General features: G+C 51.1%; 1 protein-coding gene across 1 annotated transcript in view; it reads left to right on the top strand.

The window, feature by feature from the left end:
* Szt2 (SZT2 subunit of KICSTOR complex) overlaps positions 1 to 18652 on the top strand; it is a 45666-nt gene that overhangs the window by 21486 nt on the left and 5528 nt on the right. Inside the window, exons 29-65 of the mRNA XM_051188625.1 lie at positions 153 to 294; positions 454 to 546; positions 687 to 765; positions 868 to 1161; positions 1341 to 1482; positions 1594 to 1701; positions 1787 to 1850; positions 2064 to 2249; positions 2566 to 2733; positions 2810 to 2897; positions 3015 to 3086; positions 3274 to 3475; positions 4572 to 4671; positions 6132 to 6261; positions 8744 to 8896; positions 8977 to 9079; positions 9168 to 9273; positions 9362 to 9473; positions 10483 to 10601; positions 10699 to 10863; positions 11046 to 11130; positions 11280 to 11444; positions 11547 to 11714; positions 12113 to 12246; positions 12659 to 12825; positions 13700 to 13797; positions 13881 to 14013; positions 14202 to 14332; positions 14446 to 14546; positions 14620 to 14796; positions 14953 to 15220; positions 15336 to 15415; positions 15500 to 15625; positions 15716 to 15918; positions 17785 to 17875; positions 18083 to 18163; positions 18243 to 18317. Of these exons, the coding sequence (XP_051044582.1) occupies positions 153 to 294; positions 454 to 546; positions 687 to 765; positions 868 to 1161; positions 1341 to 1482; positions 1594 to 1701; positions 1787 to 1850; positions 2064 to 2249; positions 2566 to 2733; positions 2810 to 2897; positions 3015 to 3086; positions 3274 to 3475; positions 4572 to 4671; positions 6132 to 6261; positions 8744 to 8896; positions 8977 to 9079; positions 9168 to 9273; positions 9362 to 9473; positions 10483 to 10601; positions 10699 to 10863; positions 11046 to 11130; positions 11280 to 11444; positions 11547 to 11714; positions 12113 to 12246; positions 12659 to 12825; positions 13700 to 13797; positions 13881 to 14013; positions 14202 to 14332; positions 14446 to 14546; positions 14620 to 14796; positions 14953 to 15220; positions 15336 to 15415; positions 15500 to 15625; positions 15716 to 15918; positions 17785 to 17875; positions 18083 to 18163; positions 18243 to 18317 (4909 nt within the window). The remainder of the gene's footprint in view (positions 1 to 152; positions 295 to 453; positions 547 to 686; positions 766 to 867; positions 1162 to 1340; positions 1483 to 1593; positions 1702 to 1786; positions 1851 to 2063; positions 2250 to 2565; positions 2734 to 2809; positions 2898 to 3014; positions 3087 to 3273; positions 3476 to 4571; positions 4672 to 6131; positions 6262 to 8743; positions 8897 to 8976; positions 9080 to 9167; positions 9274 to 9361; positions 9474 to 10482; positions 10602 to 10698; positions 10864 to 11045; positions 11131 to 11279; positions 11445 to 11546; positions 11715 to 12112; positions 12247 to 12658; positions 12826 to 13699; positions 13798 to 13880; positions 14014 to 14201; positions 14333 to 14445; positions 14547 to 14619; positions 14797 to 14952; positions 15221 to 15335; positions 15416 to 15499; positions 15626 to 15715; positions 15919 to 17784; positions 17876 to 18082; positions 18164 to 18242; positions 18318 to 18652) is intronic.

Below are 18652 nucleotides of genomic sequence, written 5' to 3'. Positions count from 1 at the left end.
ATACTCTGAGAAATGTGGAGGCTAGAGCCCGAAGAGGGTCAGTTGCCCTCATTACCTCCCGAGCCATTGCTCTGACACCCTATTGAGAGAGCCGTGTGTGCTGCTCTAGCACTTGGTGCTTCTTAACAACCGTGTGCTCCTTCCAACCCCAGCATGGAGACTGAGGACCTAAGTGAGCCTGAGTTTCAGAGTACCCGTGTCCCTGGGAATCTAGACCCTGCTCTGGAGATTTCTCTGACAGATGTCTGCCAGCTTAGAGGAGAGGCACACGATGCTCTTCATGGCCTCATCCAGGTGGGAACTTGGGAGAGAGCAGGAGCAGGTAAAGTTCTGCTTCTGCAGCCCTCAGATTCATCCCTGGGTCGAGGATGGCTATGTGTCCTGGTCTAGTGAAGAGAGTAGTGTCCTTTGAGGGGTGTCTGACATCATAGCCTCCTTCTAAACCCACAACAGGAGAAGTTCCTGGAGATCAGTCGTCTCCACTTCCGCACAGTGCCCTCCAATCCTCACTACTTCTTCTATTGCCCTCCATCCAGTCGGCGGGAGGTGAGACGCTTTCTCTCTTTCCTTCCTCGGGCCCCAACCCGGAGCCCCAGAGGAACCCCCAGTCCTTCTGAGTCCTTTTGAATCTTGGTTCCCTGACACCTGGATATCCTGCTTTGATTACCTGCCTTTTCCCTCCCCAGGAAGAGGGACCTCGAGACACTGTTGACAGAAAAGTCAGTGACCTGGAGTTTTCAGAGGCTGAGCTCGTGGGAGAGGAAGGTATGTGAGTAACTTGGTCAAAGCAGGATGTGTGTTTCAAGCCAGGATTCAGTGGTCCCCGCTGCTGTCCTCTCCTGTTGACCACATGTCTTGTGCTGCTAGGGGACATGTCCGCCTGCTGTGTGGTCACTGAAAGCGATCCGGAGCTGGAGGTGGAATACCGGGAGAGCCGCGAACCAGACCTGGGGCCTGCTGGGCTAGACTCCGCATCACTGTCAGATGTAGACACTGTGAACCCCGATGAAGACTCCTTCAGTATCTTAGGGGGTGACTCACCCACGGGGCCTGACAGCCTCCTGCATGACCTGCCACCCCTCTTCCTACATCTCACATGCTCCGTGCGCTTGCGTGGGCAGCATAGCTCAGTGCCTGTGTGCAGCCTGCCCACCTGCCTGGGTGAGTTTGGAGGAGCCACGAGGAAGGCCAAAGGTCCCCATGTGGCTTGTTTGCCGGCCAGTCTGCCCTTGAGGAGATGGAGATGGAGAACCTAGGAGAATGACTTGCTATCACTTAGAACTTGGGATCTATACTTTTTCCAGGTCAACCAAGAACTCCTAATTTTACCTTTCCTACAGGCCAGGTGCTTTCCAGTCTAGAGGGACCCCCAATTGGAGGCCGAGTCCCCTTGAGGGACCTCAGTATCACTCTTGATGTCTTTGTGTTGACCTTGCCCCTGGAAGTGGAACTCCCCCCAGCCTCAGACCCTCATCACCACCGGTACGGCTGCGAGCTTGGCAGGTTCTGGGGCTTCAGGGAGTGAGGCGACCTTGGGAAACCCTAGGAGGATAGTAGCTCCTGATCTTTGACTTTTGCTCCCACCCTGTTTAGGTCAACATCTGAGAGCAGCACTTCATTCCCACGGTCCCCAGGGCAGCCATCATCTTTAAGGTCAGATGATGGCCTAGGGCCCCCACTACCACCCCCAGAAGAAGAGAGGTACATCCTTATCTCCCTCTCAGTTTCTCACTCCCCCTCAGTTTCATTCTTGGGGAACTAGTTGATAACCCTTTCTTCCGCTTAGGCACCCAGGACTGTCCAATTTGGCCACACCCCACAGACTGGCTATTGAGAGCACTATGAATGAGGTGAGAGCCTTCTTTCCTTCAGTGTAAGCGGTAGTCCTCCAGGGCCGGGCCTGACACCCTTTCGGTCAGGTGAAAGAGATGAGGTACTGCTTTATCCTAGGACTAAGGCAGGCTTCTCTCAGTCTATAAGGCAAACTACCTTGTAGTATCTTTGGATTGGGGTTGAGGTGATGTCCCAATAAGCAAGGGCTTGCACCTGCATTCTGGCTGTAGATACGCTGGTTGTTAGAAGATGAGATGGTGGGGGCACTCCGAAGAGGGGGCATCCCCCAGAGCCCTGCCCTGCACCGAGCAGCTACCCACATTCATAACTCTTCCGGACGCTCTACCTGCCTTCGCCAAGCTCCTCCTCTGAGTTTTGTGTTTGGGCCAGAACGCTCCCTTACACAGTTCAAGGAGGTAAGCCGCTCTCAGAACACTCGATGGTTCCCTAGGGACTCATCCTTCCTTGAACCCCAGGAAGAAAGGCCCTTTCTTAATCTGATCCCACAGTTTCCCCTCTTGTATCTCCTTGCATAGCTCCTGCTCCTCCCCCATTTGCCTGATAGCCCAGTTCCGTGGACAGTAACCGACTTCCCACCTTGTTAATGGGCCTGCTGAATCTGGTCAAGTCTTTTCTTACCTCAGCTGCAGTGATGCTGCCATCTGCTTCTGTGGTAGTCAAAGTGCCAAAGGAGAAATCCTGCCTAAACTGTGACCTGGGCTCCTTCCCTAGGAGTTCCGACGCCTTCACCTCCCTGGCCATGTTCTCCTTGAGGATCCTGACAGTGGCTTCTTCTTTGTGGCAGTTGGCCAACAGCCAGGTGGACTCCACGGGGAGCCCCCTCCGGCATCCTGGGCTTGGCACAGCCATGAAGACAAGGCTGACGATGCTGAGGGGGAGGTAAGTCTGGCCTGCAGACCAAGAGGTGTGGCAGTTAGCATGTCACTATATCTCAGTTCTGATTTCTATTCTTCAGGTCCTGATAGCCAGCCCCCAAGTCCCTGGCTCCCTAGAGGATTCTGAAGGTGCCCCCCTCGTCAGCCTGCCCAGCTTGTCACAGGGAGGTAAGAAGGTGGACAGCAGAGTTCAGGGACCATAGTGGTCTCTCCCAGCTTCCACTAATACTGACAGATCCTCCACAGGATCTAGCGATACACCAGGCATTTCTCCTCTCTATACAGGCAGTCAGCCTGGGCCTACCCGGGGACTAAGCCTTATGTCCAGTCAAGGCAGCATGGACTCAGACCACCTGGGTAAGCTCAGCGTCGGGGTGGAAGAGCCCAAGTTGATGGCAGCGGGGCTTAGGGCTGCACAGGGAAAGGTCTAGGTAAGGGTATCAGAGGGGACTTCCTTAAAAGTGTGTCCAGCCTGATGCTCCCGAGATTCAGATGACTCAGGCTCAGCTAAGGATGGGATGAATTGTGAGCACACTTGACACAGGTTATGATGGTGGCAGCAGTGGCTCAGACAGTGAGGGCCCCAGTGAGACCCTTGGTGAGAAAGCCCCCTTCACACTGCGGACTCCACCTGGACCAGTACCTCCACAGCCTTCGCTCTCAGGCCTGCCTGGACCCTCCCTGCCTGATTTCTGGCTCATCGTCCGGATCCTGCAGGACCGTGTGGAAGTGTACGCACATGCACGGTATGTAGAAGCCATGGGTGCATGGGATGCTGTTGGCCTCTTGTGCACATTCACACAGTACCCCTCTCCAGGGTTAGTAAAAGCCCCAAGACTGGCATGGTGGCACACACCTTTAACCCCAGCACTGGGGAGACAGAGATAGGAAGATCTCTATGAGTTTGAGGTCAGTCTGGTCTACATTTATGTTTCAAATCTCCAGGGCTACAGTGGAACCCTCTCTGGGTTTGGGGCAGGGATCTCAAGAGCTTTGGGGGGATATTCTAAGTCCCACTCCTGTTCTTCCCACATCTTCTAGGAAAATACATCCCTCTTAAGTTTATATTATTTATTTATTCACTTATTTCTGAGATACAACAGACCTGGAATCTATTATGTAGACCAAACTGGCTTCAAATTCATAGAGATCTGCCTGCCTCTGCCTCCTGAATGCTGGGAACAGAGGTGTGCACCACCATGTCCGGCTCTCTTTGACTTTCTCAGTGGGGTTGAAAAGCTGCTGGGGATCATGACTTCTCCCTGAGCCTCACAAGCATCTACAGTGCATAAAGTTCCAGAAGTTGATATTTGAAAAATAAAGAATTATGGCTGATAGTTAACGAGTGTGTGTAACGTGTAAGTGCCTGTCTAGCATGTGCAGGGATCAGCTTGTCCAATCTATATAAGAACCCTGCATAGTATTATACCAATAGTGTGGGTGAGGAAACTCAGAACAGAAAACTGAATACTTGCCTAAGTTACAGTAAGTGACAGCCACAACTCACTAAAATGCAGGCATCTGCTTAAATACCGTTCTCAGAGGGGGGCACAGGAGAAGGATGCTATGTTGACCAAGCTTTGAGAATGAACAAGGGGCATGCTGGGTGGTGGGAGCTTCAGTGTAGTTCTGTGAGGGCGCTCACTGGCTAGGCAAGCATAGAGCCTAGGCCTCCAAAACTGCTAGAAAGATCCATGTTTCTTCTTTCCCACAAATTTGCTTCCTTTGTCCATTTTTACCTCCTTTATATAGTTTCCTAGCACCATGGCCTTCCCTCCCACTTAGGACAGCTAAACCTTCCTCCCACTGCAATTTTCTGTCATATCCATCCTCCCTGCCTAGGAGCCTGATTCGGGAGGATGGCGGGCCTGGCTCTGAGTGCCGCCACCTGCAGCAACTCCTAGTGAGGCGCGTTGGGGAAATCTGCAGAGAGGTCAACCAGGTAAGTCAGCGGGGGCCAGAACTCAGGCACAGGCAGAGAGGTCAACCAGGTAAGTCAGCCAGGGGCAGGACTCAGGCACAGGCAGAGCAGAAGAGGAAGGAGTTTCTAGGAACCAAACTTTTAGAAACTGTTACACCCCCCCCCCCAATTCCCTACAAAGTGGAAGGTTCTGGTTCCCTGCCAGTGACTCTTGAGTCTTTTCCTGTCCTTACACTGTGCTAACATTAGGAAGTCAGTGAGCACCAGACACAGGGGCCCTGACTCTCTGGTGCTTGTGTAGAAGAGGCCAGACAGACACTGAACAACTGAAGTACATGGATGATTTCCGTGTCAGCTGTGAGGAACCTGTAGCGGAAAAGCAGAGGCTGCCAGGAGAGCACATCGACAGGGCTGTGACCCTGGAGTATCTGGGCAGACTTCTTGGAGAAAGCAGTTTTAAGTTGAGAACTGTCAGATGGAAACCAGATTCTTATGATGAGGAACAACTGCTCCCTGGGTTTGGTGTTAGAGCCCTGAGCTCTGTTATAGCAGGACACTATTCTTTCTTTATTGCTGCCCTCATCACCGGTCCCCTTCATTGGTGGCTTCTTGGGTTGTTTTTATTTTATTTTATTTTTTTTGAGTGGTTTATTCTTACTTTGATTTGTTTTTTCCACATTTAGAAATTCAAAACTGTATTCATGACTCCTCAAGCTGCCTGTATCACCTTTTTCTCCGTGCACATTGAACAGTGTCTGAAGCCATGGGCTCTGTGCTCCTTGATGAGAAACCTGTTCCTTGGCTTTCACTTAACAGTGCCTAGAAATAGCTTTTTCGTAGTACCAGCATAGGCTGTTCTCCAGTTGCAGCATGCAAGGCTGATGCAGTATCAAAGCAGACTGTCCTTGGCTGCCTCCTAGTCCTCAGTACATCACTTTTGTCTTTGAGTCAGTGTGTTACAGGTACTCCAGGCTAGGCTCTTGATGCTTTTTTTTTTTTTTTTCATTATTTTTTTTCTTATTTACATATCGATCCCAGTTCCCTCTCTCTCCCTCCCATGCCCCCTGATCCCTCTCCCATCCCATCCCCTTCCCCCCACTCCTCAGGGAGGGTGAGGCCTTCCAGGAGGGATCATCAAGATCTGTCAAGTCATTTGGAGTAAGCTCTAGGCCCTCTCCTGCCTCTAGGCTAAGGGAGTTTCCCTCCATGGGGAATGTGCTCCCAAAGTCCTTTCCTGCACTAGGTATACATCCTGGTTCCACTGTCAGAGGTCCCTTAGACTGCCCAGGCCTCCTAACTGAGGGTCCCCACATTCAGGGGATCTGGGTTGATCCTATGCTGGATTCACAGCTTCTTGATGCTCTTGTTTGACCTTGAACCTCCGTAATAGTGGTTTTGCTCTGTGGCCTTTCATCACCCCTGACCATCACCCACTTAGTAGAAGGTATTTCGGTTTTCTGACACCTTGCTCCTTCTCCTAGCGACTGCTCCTTCAGGACCTTCACGATAGCCACGTTTGTAACTCCCTTCTGGTGGCCGAGAGTGAAGAAGATCTTTGGCGCAGTGAGACACCTTTCCATTCCCGTCAGCGGGCACCCCTGCCCAGTGATGGTATGATCTCAACCGGGAGCGGCCCTCACAAAGCAGAGTCACTGCCCCTCCTCTTACCCACTCCTCCTGTAAGAAGCAAAACTAGAAAGAGAAGGGTCCCTGCATTTGGCTGCTGCTAGATTGTCATTGACGTTAAAGGAAACAGTTTCAGTGGAGAGATGGAATAGAAGCCGGATGAAAAGGCAGAGTGAGGAGAGCTGAGGCAGAGAGCAACTGCTCTTGCGAGTAGATCAGCCAAGAAAATAGAGTGACTGAAGGATGGCAGAGGCAAACAAAGGCCTGCAAAATGAGGTGCAGAATTGAGCTTGCTTCTGTTTCTGTAGGGGGAAAGCCAAACTTGAAGAATATTGGATAAAAAAGATGGTTAGCTCCAGGCTGTGACCCGGCTTCAAAATGGCTGGCCTTCGCTTGGCTTTGTCTTGATACCCAAAATATTCATCTTTACCTGTAGTTTTGTTTTGTTTTTTTATTTTGTTTTGTTTTTTTTTTCTTTTTTACTCTTTGGGGACCTGCCACCCAGCTCCCAAGTAAATACGTGGACACATATTCTAACTTACGAATGTCTGCCCTTAGCTTGACTTGTTTGTAGCAGCCTTTCTAACTTAAATTATCCAATTTCTCTTTAATTGTGTTTTGCCTCTGGGCTGTTTACCTTTTCTTATTCTGTGAATCTTTCTTTCCTTCTCACTCCGTGGCTGGTTATGTGGCTGGGTGGCTGCCCCTGGTCCTCTTCTCCTTTTCTCTATCCTCCCCTCTCTTCCCTAGATTTCTTCTATTTATTCTCTCTGCCCACCAGCCCTACCTGTTTCTCTCTCCTGCCTAGGTGTTGGCAGTTCAGCTCTTTATTAGAGCAAACAGGTATGGCTTTGGAGCCTGTCCTGGAACTAGCTTTTGTAGACCAGGCTGGCCTCAAACTCACAGACATCCTCCTGCCTCTGCCCTCCCGAGTGCTGGGATTAAAGGTGTGCGCCACCACTGCCCAGCCTTTTTTTTTTTTTTAGATTTATTCATTGTGTATAGTGTTCTGCCTGCATGTATGACTATAGGCCAGAAGAGGGCACCAGATCTTATTATAGAAGGTTGTGAGCCACCATGTGGTTGCTGGGAATTGAATTCAGGACCTCTGGAAAAGGAGACAGTGTTTTTAACTGCTGAGCCATTTTCCTGGCTCCAGAGTAACACAGCTTTGCTAAACAGCTGCAATATAAAAGAATACAACATATCTTTGTATCACTAAACAAATATTTTACAACATAAATGAATGTAACACATCTTAAACCAATATTCTATAACATTAACCCATTAAGGGAGTAGACAGGTGAAGAGTGTGAGGGAGTAAGAAGCTGGCAGCCAGTTCCACAGGGAGGAGGCAGAGGGGAGGAGTCTGAGACACTATAGCAAAGTTAGTCTTCTGATTGGCTGTCTTTCCAGACAGGCAGACACAGGGCTTCTTTGGGTGTCCTGGGGTTTCTGGTCATGGGAAGGAAACGCACTGATTTAATGGGGGTAGTAATTGAACTCTCAGCACTTGGACTTCCTTCTCTTGCACCCCATGAATGCTCATGCCAGCCCACAGAAGAAAAGCCCAATCATGACCTCTGCAGTATGAGACGCCTTATTTTTAATATTCTCAACCCTCTTGACCATTGTTAAGAGTATTTCTCTTAGCATACCCTGGGATGTTTCCCTGTATAGCAGTAGAAACCCCATAATTAGCAGACTGCTGTGGTTTTGAGGGCAGTTTCTGCACACTGAGACTGAGCCAAGACAACCAAGTACTGCCACATCAGAACTCTTGGCAGTCTGGCATGTAAGGCCAGTCAGAACCTAGGCACAGTTCTTCCTTTATTTAGTCTCCATATATACTGTGAAGCCCTTAGGAGCTGCATTCTGGCCCAGAGTGCCTGAATTCTCTTGGTTAGCCTGTATGTTGCTGACCCCTGACAGTGTTTCTGGGGAATCAAACTGCTCCTTCAGCCTTAAGAAAGTTCCTTGTTCCCCTGGAACCATGACAAGGATCAAACGGTGTTGAGCTGTGCCCGTGACCCTTGATTATTACTATAACAGACGTTGGGGCGCCTTTCCTTCAAAGCACAGGAATGCTGCCCCCACTCTGCAGCTAATGTGCACAGTCTTCCATAGCTTGTTTCTTTTAATGAGGTACTATTACAGCTTTTGGTTAAGACAATAGCTTACAGGGCCACTGGCATGTGCAATGATAAGCCAGGATCCTTTGGTGTTGCCTTTAGAATTGCCTTTCTTGATGTCCCTCCTTAACTCCTCCTAGTCTTCTGAAGACAGTCCCAGAAGGCTCTGTACCATAGCCTGGCCTCCTCAGGATGTGCTTGTGCATAGTTCATCCTTGCTATCCATGTTCATTCCTCAGGGGAATGTCAGGGATGAGGGATCAGGAGTAAGAAGTCTGGGGTAAGGAGGCTGAGGCCTAGATATCCTGTTTGTCACCCATGCTGCCCCTCTGCAGATTACGCTGCCGATGAGAGCTGTGCTCCCCGAGGATACCTAGCAGCTACGATGCAGTTTGTCCCGGGTCATTTCTCCTGTGATGTTGTTTGGGGAACTGTGATCCGAGTCCATTCACGCCTCAAGATGGGACCCAGCATGGGGGTCTCTCGGGGTATGTGATTGGCATGAGAGGGCAGGGGGGAGTGGGAGATCTAGGGAAAAATGTTTCCTCACCCCATGTTACTACTCCAGCTATCCAGGCTCTGCGCTCTGTGCTCAACGCCTTCTCTGTAGTAAACCGGAAAAATATGTTTGTTTATCAAGAGCGAGCAACGAAGGCCGTGTACTACCTTCGGTATGTGGCCCTGAGAGCATGGGTTAAAGGCTGAGTCAGGGATGGCATGGGAGGAGCTGTGCCCAAATACCTTGCCTTTCTTTTCTAGGCTTCTGGAGACATCCTGCAGTGACCGACCATGGGAAGGGGACTCTCTGCCCCAATCCCTAGCTCTGTCCAGAAGCCAAGAACCCATCTACTCTGAGGATGCCTTGGCATGTGTCCTTCCACTACCTGCTGCTCCCATGCACCCCTTATACTTTGCTTCTTGGAGCCAGACCCTGACCATTGTTGTCCCTGTAGGGCCCTCGTTCTCCCCTGGACATGGCTTCCAGCCGCAGCCCTGATGCTGTTCGCCCTGTGGGCCAAGTGGACAGACACATCCAGCTGCTGGTGCATGGTGTAGGACAGGCAGGTAAGGATTCTGAGAAGTATTTATCTTGCAGCCATCTAGTCTGCCCTGGGCTCTCTCCTCCAGTGTTTGCTATGCTATGGGCTTGCCTTGAATAGGAGCCAGGTGAGACAAGACAGCTGGATTGAGGTGTAGTATGGGAAGAGGAGCCAGACAGTCGCAGAATAGCTGCTGGGTCTCCTGGCCCAAGACCAGAGATAGACTGGGTGAAGATGATGGGATCATTTGGGGCTACATTGAACCTGAGGTATCCAGATAATGTGGACCAGATCTTAGGCTAAAATTGTTACATGCTGTCCTAGTTTCATTTTGTTGCTCAAAAACAAAAACAAAAACAAATAAACAAAACCCCACTAACTAAAAGCAACCTAGGAGTTTATTTCAGCTTACAGGTTACATCATCAGTGGAAATCAGGGCAGGAGGTCAACAGTAACTTAAAGCTGAAACCATGGAGGAACGGTGATGCTGGCTCACTTGCCGGCCCATGCATAGCTGGCATTCTTTTTTTATGCCCATGATCACCTGCCCAGAGGATGGTGCTGCCATAGTGTCCTGGGCCCTCTTGTGTTAATTACCAATCAGGACAGTCTCCCACAGATAAGTCTACAAACCAGTCTGCCCTGGGCAGTTCTTCAGTTGAGACTTCATTCTCAGATGACTTTAGGCTGTGTCAAATTGACAGTTAGAGCTAACTAGGACACTTCTCTTTTAGTTGTTATAACACAACTCTGGGATTGGTGGTATTAAAATTACCATTTTTTTTTTTTTTTTTTTTTTTTTTTTGATACGGACTTTGAGGATCTTAGGTAAAATTTATGTGTTGAGTAGCCCAACAAATAAGAACTTTTTGCTGGTTCCCCTTTATCTGGCATGCATAGCTCTATCCATTCCCATTGCTGGCATATATAGCTATATCCATTCCCATTGCTGAGGTCAGGGACTTAAGGCGGGACTCAGGATGGCAGAGTGCGCTAACAGTATCCCCCACCTTCCTAACATGGCTCTGTCCAGGTCCTGAAATCACAGATGAATTGGTGAGGGTTCTGCGTCGGCGCCTGGACGAGGCCACACTGGATGTCATCACAGTCATGCTGGTTCGGAACTGCAAGCTGACCCCGGCTGATGTAGAGGTTAGCTGCCTCTCTGACACCAGCATCCTTTTGGGTCCAGCCTGGGGAGATATCAAGTCTAAAATCCATGCCTCCATCTCTGTTCTTCTAACTGCAGTTCATCCAGCCTCCTGGAAGTCTCCCCTCAGAAGTGCTGCATCTAGCCTTGCCCCCATCCTGTAGACCCTGGCTTTCCGCCCTGGCCTGGTACCTCCGTCAGAACTTACTCACCTTCCTGCACTCGCCCAAGTACACAGACAGCAATAGCCGGAACCACTTCCAAGTGAGATTGCCCCCACCGTTCACACTCAGTACCCTGTTCCCTGCACACCCAGACAGTAACTTTTCTACAGATACTTCCATCTGTGGTTTTGCCTACCTGCCTGTGTCTTCCTGAGCTCCCAAGCATGCCCTCTTCCTCTCCATGGACCTCCATCTTAGTGCTCATGGCTGTTCTCTCCCCAGCATCCACTCCCACCACAAGGTGGCCTCCCAGACTTGGATATCTACTTGTATAACAAACCTGGCGGACAGGGCACCGGCGGCAAAGGTAAATTGCTGGATTTAGGCCTTATACTATATCGAGTATAAGAAAGGCTTTTTCCACCTCCAGGCTAGGGAGCCTTGCTGCTGAGGAGGGTACTTGCAGGGGCTGTGTGCATGTGCTAGAGCTGAGCCTTCCTATGGATTTCTGCACAGGAGTTGCCTGTATCACTCTAGCCTTTGTGGAAGGAGGAGGAGCACCCATCTCACTAGCAGTGTGGCCCCCTTCTTCTCCGGGGCCTCCAGACCCACTACAAGAAGAGGAATTTGAGCAACTGACTCAGGTCATTCGCTGCCCAAACATGCTGGACAGTTCTTCAGGTAAGACAGCCTGCTGGAATGAGTGTTCCAGCAATGCTGTGAAGACTAAAGTGGTGATTAAGGTGGAATGCCACCACAGGTGACCTCCATTTTCCCCTCCAGCTCAGGATGGGTCCCCAAGGCTTCGACTGGATGTGTGGGAAAAGGGGAATATTAGCATTGTACAGCTGGAAGAGAAGCTCCGGGCTGCAGCTCGCCAGGCCCTGGCTGATGCCATCATGGAGCTGCGGCTGCTGCCAGCCTCACTGTGTATAGAAGACACACCTCCAGGTATACAAATCAAGACCCCTCAACTCTTGTCCTGGATCCAGAGAAAGTCAGAAATCAAGGCAGGGTCATGTGATGGGCAAGGGTGCAGACATGAGGTTCAGAGAAAAAAGCAGAAGCCCCATCAGAAATACATACTCAGTTGCTCATCACCTTGTCTGTGCACCCTCCGGGAGGGGCAGTGGCAAAAGTGTATACATTCAGCTGCCCCAGCCCTACCCAGCACACACCTGAGGAGGGGATACCCTCAGGGACTCATCTCACAAGCATGTGCAGCTACATGCCATGAGTATCATATACTCACCAGTAGAGTAGGCATCGGGACACTTGTGCCAGGCTTGGGGTGAGCTTTTCTGTAAAGGGAATCAGTGATGGGAGCCCGCAATGTTTGGTGTCCACAGGAAGTCTTAAGAGTGGGTCGTTGGAAACTAAGAGCCCTGCCTGCCGAGCCAGCACCTTTCCCTCTACCCCTGTCTCTGGGGAGCCTGTGACTCCACCCAGCAAAGCTGGCCGCCGTAGCTTCTGGGACATGCTGGTAATGGAAGGGAGTGGTGAAGCTGGCTTCTGTCTAACTGCCTGCTTCCTAGCTGCTCCAACCCTGTCCCCCTACAGCCCTTGTCACTTGTCTTTTGAGATAAAACTGCTCTGTCCTTTGGATTAGAGTTTGCAAAATGTGGCAAGCTCTCCTTGCTATAGAGTCCTAGCTCATCAACTGCCTTCATTTTTCTAAATGGGAGCTGTCTAAAATAGCACTTTTGCCCTTGTATAAGGAAGATGACAGTCAGAAAAGTTGAGTAACTGGCCCAGACTGGTGATTACACTCCAGGACTGAGCCACCAGAGCCTGAATCAGGCCTCTAAGCCCTCTAGGTTCATTTCTGCTCCATGGTGCTTCGTCTCCCCCTCCTCTTCCTAATGGCCCATCCTCATTCCCTGTATTGCTGCTAGAGTAAAACAGAAGGTGGAGATTTGGGTTCCCCCAAAACAACTGATGATATTGTCCTGGACCGGCCAGAAGATACTCGGGGTCGGAGACGTCATAAAACTGAGAACGTTCGGACCCCAGGTGGATCTGAGCGGTTACCAGGCCCAGATTCTGGAGCCCAGAGGCAAAGGTATGGGTGTGATGTGTATGGTGTGGTGTGGTGTTGTGTGTGGTGTGGTGTGGTGTGTATGATGTGGTGTGTGCTGTGGTGTGTGTGATATGGTGAGGTGAGGTATGGTGTGTGTGGTGTGGTGTTGTGTGTGTTATGGTGTGGTGTGTGCTGTGGTGTGTGTGATATGGTGAGGTGAGGTATGGTGTGTGTGGTGTGTGTGTGTTATGGTGAGGTGTGTGCTGTGGTGTGGCGTGGTATAGTGAGGTGTGGTGATGTGTGTGTTATGGTGTGTGCTGTGGTGTGTATGGTGTGGTGTGGTGTTGTGTATGGTGTGGTGTGGTGTTGTGTGTGCTGTGGTGTGTATGATGTGTGTGCTGTGGTGTGTGTGGTATGGTGAGGTTTGGTGTGGTGTGGTGTTGTGTGTGTTATGGTGTGGTATGTGCTGTGGTGTGGTGTATGGTATGGTATGGTGTGGTGTGGTGTGTGTGTACAATGTGGTCTGTGTGGTGTGGTGTTGTGTGTGGTGTGGTGAGGTGTGTATGATGTGGTATGTTGGTATGATGAGGTGTGGTATGGTGTTGTGTGTGTGTTATGGTGAAATGTGTGGTGTGGTGTGGTATGGTGAGATTGATGTGTGCTGTGGTGTATATGGTGTGGTGTGTGCTGTGGTGTGTGTGGTGTTGTGTGTGTTATTGTGTGGTGTGTGCTGTGGTGTATATGGTGTGGTGTATGGTATGGTGTGGTGTGGTGTGGTGTGGTGTGGTGTGGTGTGTGTACAATGTGGTCTGTGTGGTGTGGTGTTAGGGCATGTCCGGGTGTAAAGTTCCTGGATGGTGCTTGGTAACCATGTGTCCTATGAGTGTAGCATCTCTGACTCCTTCTCTGTCCTTAGACGACGGACAGCACAGCTGGAGGAGGGTGAGGTGGGGACCCTGCACCCTGTGTTTGCTCGTGTCATTCAGCGCTGGATGGGATTTATGGTTCAGATTGGTGAGCCCCTGGTCCCTCTCCCATGCCTCAGCCCTTGGCCTGCTTTCCGTCCTGCAGCCATGCAGTGACTTCTCTGTCTCTAGGCTGTGCCTCTGTGTCCAGAAGCTCCTCTCACATGGTGTCCCGGTTCCTCCTTCCGTCCATCCTGTCAGAGTTCACCACTCTAGTCACCTCCATGGCTGGAGACACCAGTGTCCGTGTCTTTGAGCAGCATTTGTGAGTTTGAGATCTGGTAGGATTGAAACTGCCTTCCTTCCCCAGAGTCCCAGAAGCTGGCTACAACAGTAAGCCAAACCAGTAGGAACTGGGTTAGGAGAGGTGGGCACAAGGCCTCAGGAGGTACAGGCTGGGCCAGAGAATGGGGCCAGGAATTGTTTTTCTTACCAGCTCCTTCCTCCCAACAGAGGTTCTGAGCCAGATATCTTCAGCCCTTGTTCCCCAGGGCAGCTGGGCCCAGCACCCCGCCCAGCAGCAGAGCGGCACCTACTTCTTCTAGGAAGGAACTTCGCACAGTGGAGGAGACCAACCCAGCAGGGTGAGGAGATGGTGGACTCCAGTGACTGCTGGATAGTTGGTGGCCCTGCAGGGGGAGGGTGGGACCTGGGCCTCTGCCTGCAGCTCCCCATTGTGTCCTTCCCTGCCCCGTAGCTGCCAAGGCTGTGCAGCGCTTTGAGTCAGGGGGAGATGGGAGCCCGGGGCGAAGTGCTCCCAGGCAGAGGCTCTTGCTGCTAGAGGTCATAGACAAGAAGGTAAGTGTATATGGTCCAGGGCTGGGGTGGGGAGGATTTCTGTGACCTCACTGACCCTGACCCCTGTCTCTAGCTACACTTGCTGACTTACAACTGGGCTCCAGACCTGGGTGCAGCATTGGGCCGAGCTCTGATCCGCCTTGTACAGTGGCAGAACGCACGAGCCCATCTCATCTTCTGCCTGCTGAGCCAGAAGCTCGGGCTCTTCCATCACTGTGGCCAGCTGGACTTTCCTATGCGAGATGGAAAGGTACTGCTGCCTAGCTAGCCTCTGAATGCCAGTTTAATGAAGCAGGGGAAGGGAGACAGGCTGGGGACAGAGGTGGCAAGAGAGGAATCCCTGATGTGGGAGGAAGGGTTCAAGGTCGAAAGGGGCTTGAGCCAGATGTGATCCTCCATCCCTCAGGAGCCAAACCCATTCTTGCTGCCAACCATGGATGTGGAGACCCTCATCCGGAATGCAAGCCCTCCACTGAGTCGAGAACAGGGCCGGCTGAGTGGGTCCTCTCGTGGTGGAGGTCCCCTCTCCTTGGATACATTTCCCTTTGATGAAGCCCTGAGGGACATCACAGCTGCTCGCCCCAGCTCCACAGTTGGTCCTGTGCCCAGACCTCCAGATCCTGTCACCTACCATGGGCATCAGTTCTTAGAGATCAAGATGACAGAGCGAAAAGGTAAGAACTGTGGACTAGGCTGTGGGCCAGGCAACGGGGAAGGGAAGTTCTGTGGAGACTGGAAGGGAGTGGTCAGCCGAGGCGCCTTCTATTGATGCCTCCCACCCACCCCCAGAGCTGGAGCGCCAGATGAAGATGGAGAACCTGTTTGTAACCTGGCAGCAGCGCTCCGCACCAGCCAGCATGCCTATCAGTGTGAGTTGCCCCTCTGCATCCTCCACAAAGATCTCTGGCTTTTCCTTGGCCGCTGTGCCAGTGTGTACTGTCCTGTGTCCCCAGGCCGGGGAGCTGGAGACCCTGAAGCAGTCATCCCGCTTGGTGCATTACTGTGCAACAGCTCTGCTCTTTGACCCAGCTGCCTGGCTGCATGGACCCCCAGAGACTTCTGCCCCCTCTGAGGGGCAGGTGAGCCTTAGTTCTCCCCTCAGAGACCTGTCCCCAGCAGTGGCCTGCAGCACTGTCAGTAGATAAGAGCCTTAATTTTCACTCTTGCAGCGGCGACAGCGTCCTGAGTCAGGGTCTGGAGGTCGAGAGGTTCCCACAACAAGCTGTGAATCCTTGGATGTGCCTCCTCCAGGAGCCCGAGAAGAGCCATGGCTAAAGGAGCTGAGCTTGGCCTTCCTGCAGCAGTATGTGCAGTATCTGCAGAGCATTGGCTTTGTGCTGGTACCGCTTCGGCCCCCATCACCCACCCGCAGGTAACCTGGTCCTCCTTCCCTCACCCTACCCACCGTGAGTGAGGCCCTACAGCCTTCCTTTCTTCATACAGCTCCTGCTTTGACAGCTCAGGCATAGTACACGTTCATCTTAGCTCACCACACTGGCACACATATATGAAGAATTTAGACATGTTTCATGTGGCCCTCCTGCATGTCTGATACACCTCATGCTCTTTGTAGAATTCATAAGGACACACACAGTCTGCATGTTCTCACCAAACTGTGCCTACCCACACCTTACTTGTTTGCATGCCTGCATATATCCATACGTGCAGATCTCACAATACACTCCTAAGCTTTTGAATGTGGGTCTTATTGAGTCCTGTCTTGGTCTTTGTGTTAACCTCTTCGCCTTGGTCCATTTTCACCAAGGTACTCTGTACTGATCCAACTTGTACCCCTGACCATGGCCTGTCTTCAGTCACCCTCAACTCCCTGGCTAGTACTGAAGTCTGAGTCCTGGAAGCAGCTAGTTCTCTCTCACTATATCCCATCAACCCTAAACCTGGCAATTCTGTAACAACCTTTCTTGTCTTAGGCCAGATTTGGTTTTAATTGTGTGTGTGTGTGTGTGTGTGTGTACAAAGACTAGCATGACATCTTTCCACTGTGTAGACCTTAATAATCCATTCAAGGGTGCTTAGTTCAATTTAATGGGCTGTTGTCCTTAAGTGCTGGTATTTTCAGATCAGGCCATGGCAGTTTGAGTAAACAGCAAAAGTGAGGAACTACATGAGTGACTTCAGTACAGTTACTGGTGACCTGTCTTGCTTTCAGATGACCAATGAGGAAATATGATGCTAATTTTTAAAAATATCTTTCCAGAACATAATTTAAAGTTAAGCATCCCTTTCTCACCAGTTCTAGTGACCACTAAGTCTAATAGCATTTCCTTGAGGATTAAATGGAACATTTCTTCTATCAGAAAGCCATGTCCATGGTGAACATACCTGAGCAGTACCCACTGCAGGTAGTAGATGGTAACTGAATTGCCAGTGTTCTGAGTGCTGTACTGAGTTTACTGATCCCAGAGACACCATTAAGGTCAGGAGCCTAAAGGAATTGACGCCCACAGTGGTTCAAGGCTGGTGAGCCACTAACATGTGTCCCCCTTCACTTTCTTCAAGCATTGGCACCCCCATTACTACCTACCAGCACAAGTCTAGCATCTCAGGTCCTACAGGCTTTTCAAAGTCCTCCCCCGCTTCCCATTCATCTTGGCTCTGTATTAACTAGAAGGGGCTGGAGAGACAGCTCAGTGGTTAGGAGTTTTTGCTGCCTTCCACAGCACCCAGGGTAGTTCTTAGTACCACATCAAACGACTTCTAACCACCTGTAACTCCAGCTCTAGGGGATCTGATGCCCTCTTCTGGCCTTCACAAGCAGGTGCAGACATTTCACATATACTCACAGATAGACACACATAAGTAAAATAAACAAACAAATAAGTAAATATCAAGAGCAGTGGGACTGCCATCCCCCAATTAAAAGAAAACTGCTTTTCCCTCTTAGAGGAGCTGTCCTCGGGGCATCCAGCATTTCCTAATAAGATTTCAAGCATGCCTCATCTTCTCCTTCCCCTCTGTAGACCTCTCTCCCGTAACAGACAAAGATGCCTGGCCTGCACCTCCCTGAACACAGCTTACCTGCCAGACAGCCACAACTGTCCTGCAGTCTAGACGTGGACTCTATGCCCAGCCATGCCTAACGGGGAACTCTGAGCAAACTCATCCTTCCTCAGGCCTCACTCTTGCCTGTAAAACAAGTCCATGTGGCATGGCCTGATGCCAGAACCTTCAGCCCCTGGCCTGCTTCATTCAGCCCGTCTCTCTTCCCTCTGTACAGCACCAGCCGGCTACGGGCTATGGCTATCCTTGGAACAGAGGGCCGTGGCTCCTTCTCCTGTCCTAAAGCCAAGACTGATGGGAGCCCTAAGGTAACTCATTGCCACGTAACGGTGAAGTCAGCAGTGAATGACCTGACTTATGTTCCCATCCATATCTAACATCGGTGACCCTGATTAATGTACTAATGATTGGCTGATCCTAGACTACCGGTACTATAGCCAGGGGCCTAAGGAACTATTCGGTGTTGGTTCGAGGCTGGTGGGCCCTCAGCACATGTCCCTCTTTCCTTTCTTCAGAGCACTGGCACCCCAGTCACTACCTACCACCTGCAGCGGGCACTGCCTGGGGGCATCATCCTCATGGAGCTGACATTCCAGGTGAGAATGGGGAGCATTGCGTGGGAGGAGCTCCTCCTTCCTCTCATGCCCCCCTCACCTCATCTCACCCTCTCTTCAGGGCTGTTACTTCTGTGTCAAACAGTTTGCTCTGGAATGTTCCCGAATCCCCATGGGACAGGCTGTCAACTCTCAGGTATGTCATGGGGCCAGAGTAATATGGAGTGGACAGAGAGCTCAGGTACACTCGTTGCCACACCACCGTATGGGGGGCACTATAGTTTCATGGCCCACATAGTGGGCATAGAGGTGATGGGTCAAGTGCTGCCTGGACTCTTCTCCCGTCTGACCCTGGGAAATCCAAAGCTACGTTCAGCTATAGCACAAGGGCAACAGAGGCCTACAAGACCACAGAGGGTCCTGCCCTGTGCCAGCACAGTGTGTAGTGACAGACACATGAGGCCAGTGCCATGAAAGGCCCAGTCTGTTGACACTGTCAGTGTAGTCACCAGCACACCAGCACTGGCACTT

Source organism: Phodopus roborovskii, unplaced genomic scaffold (assembly GCF_943737965.1).
Source record: "Phodopus roborovskii unplaced genomic scaffold, PHOROB, whole genome shotgun sequence".
Lineage (NCBI taxonomy): Eukaryota > Metazoa > Chordata > Mammalia > Rodentia > Cricetidae > Phodopus > Phodopus roborovskii.
Note: the sequence above shows the minus strand (reverse complement) of the source record. Positions and strands in the feature narration are given on the sequence as shown.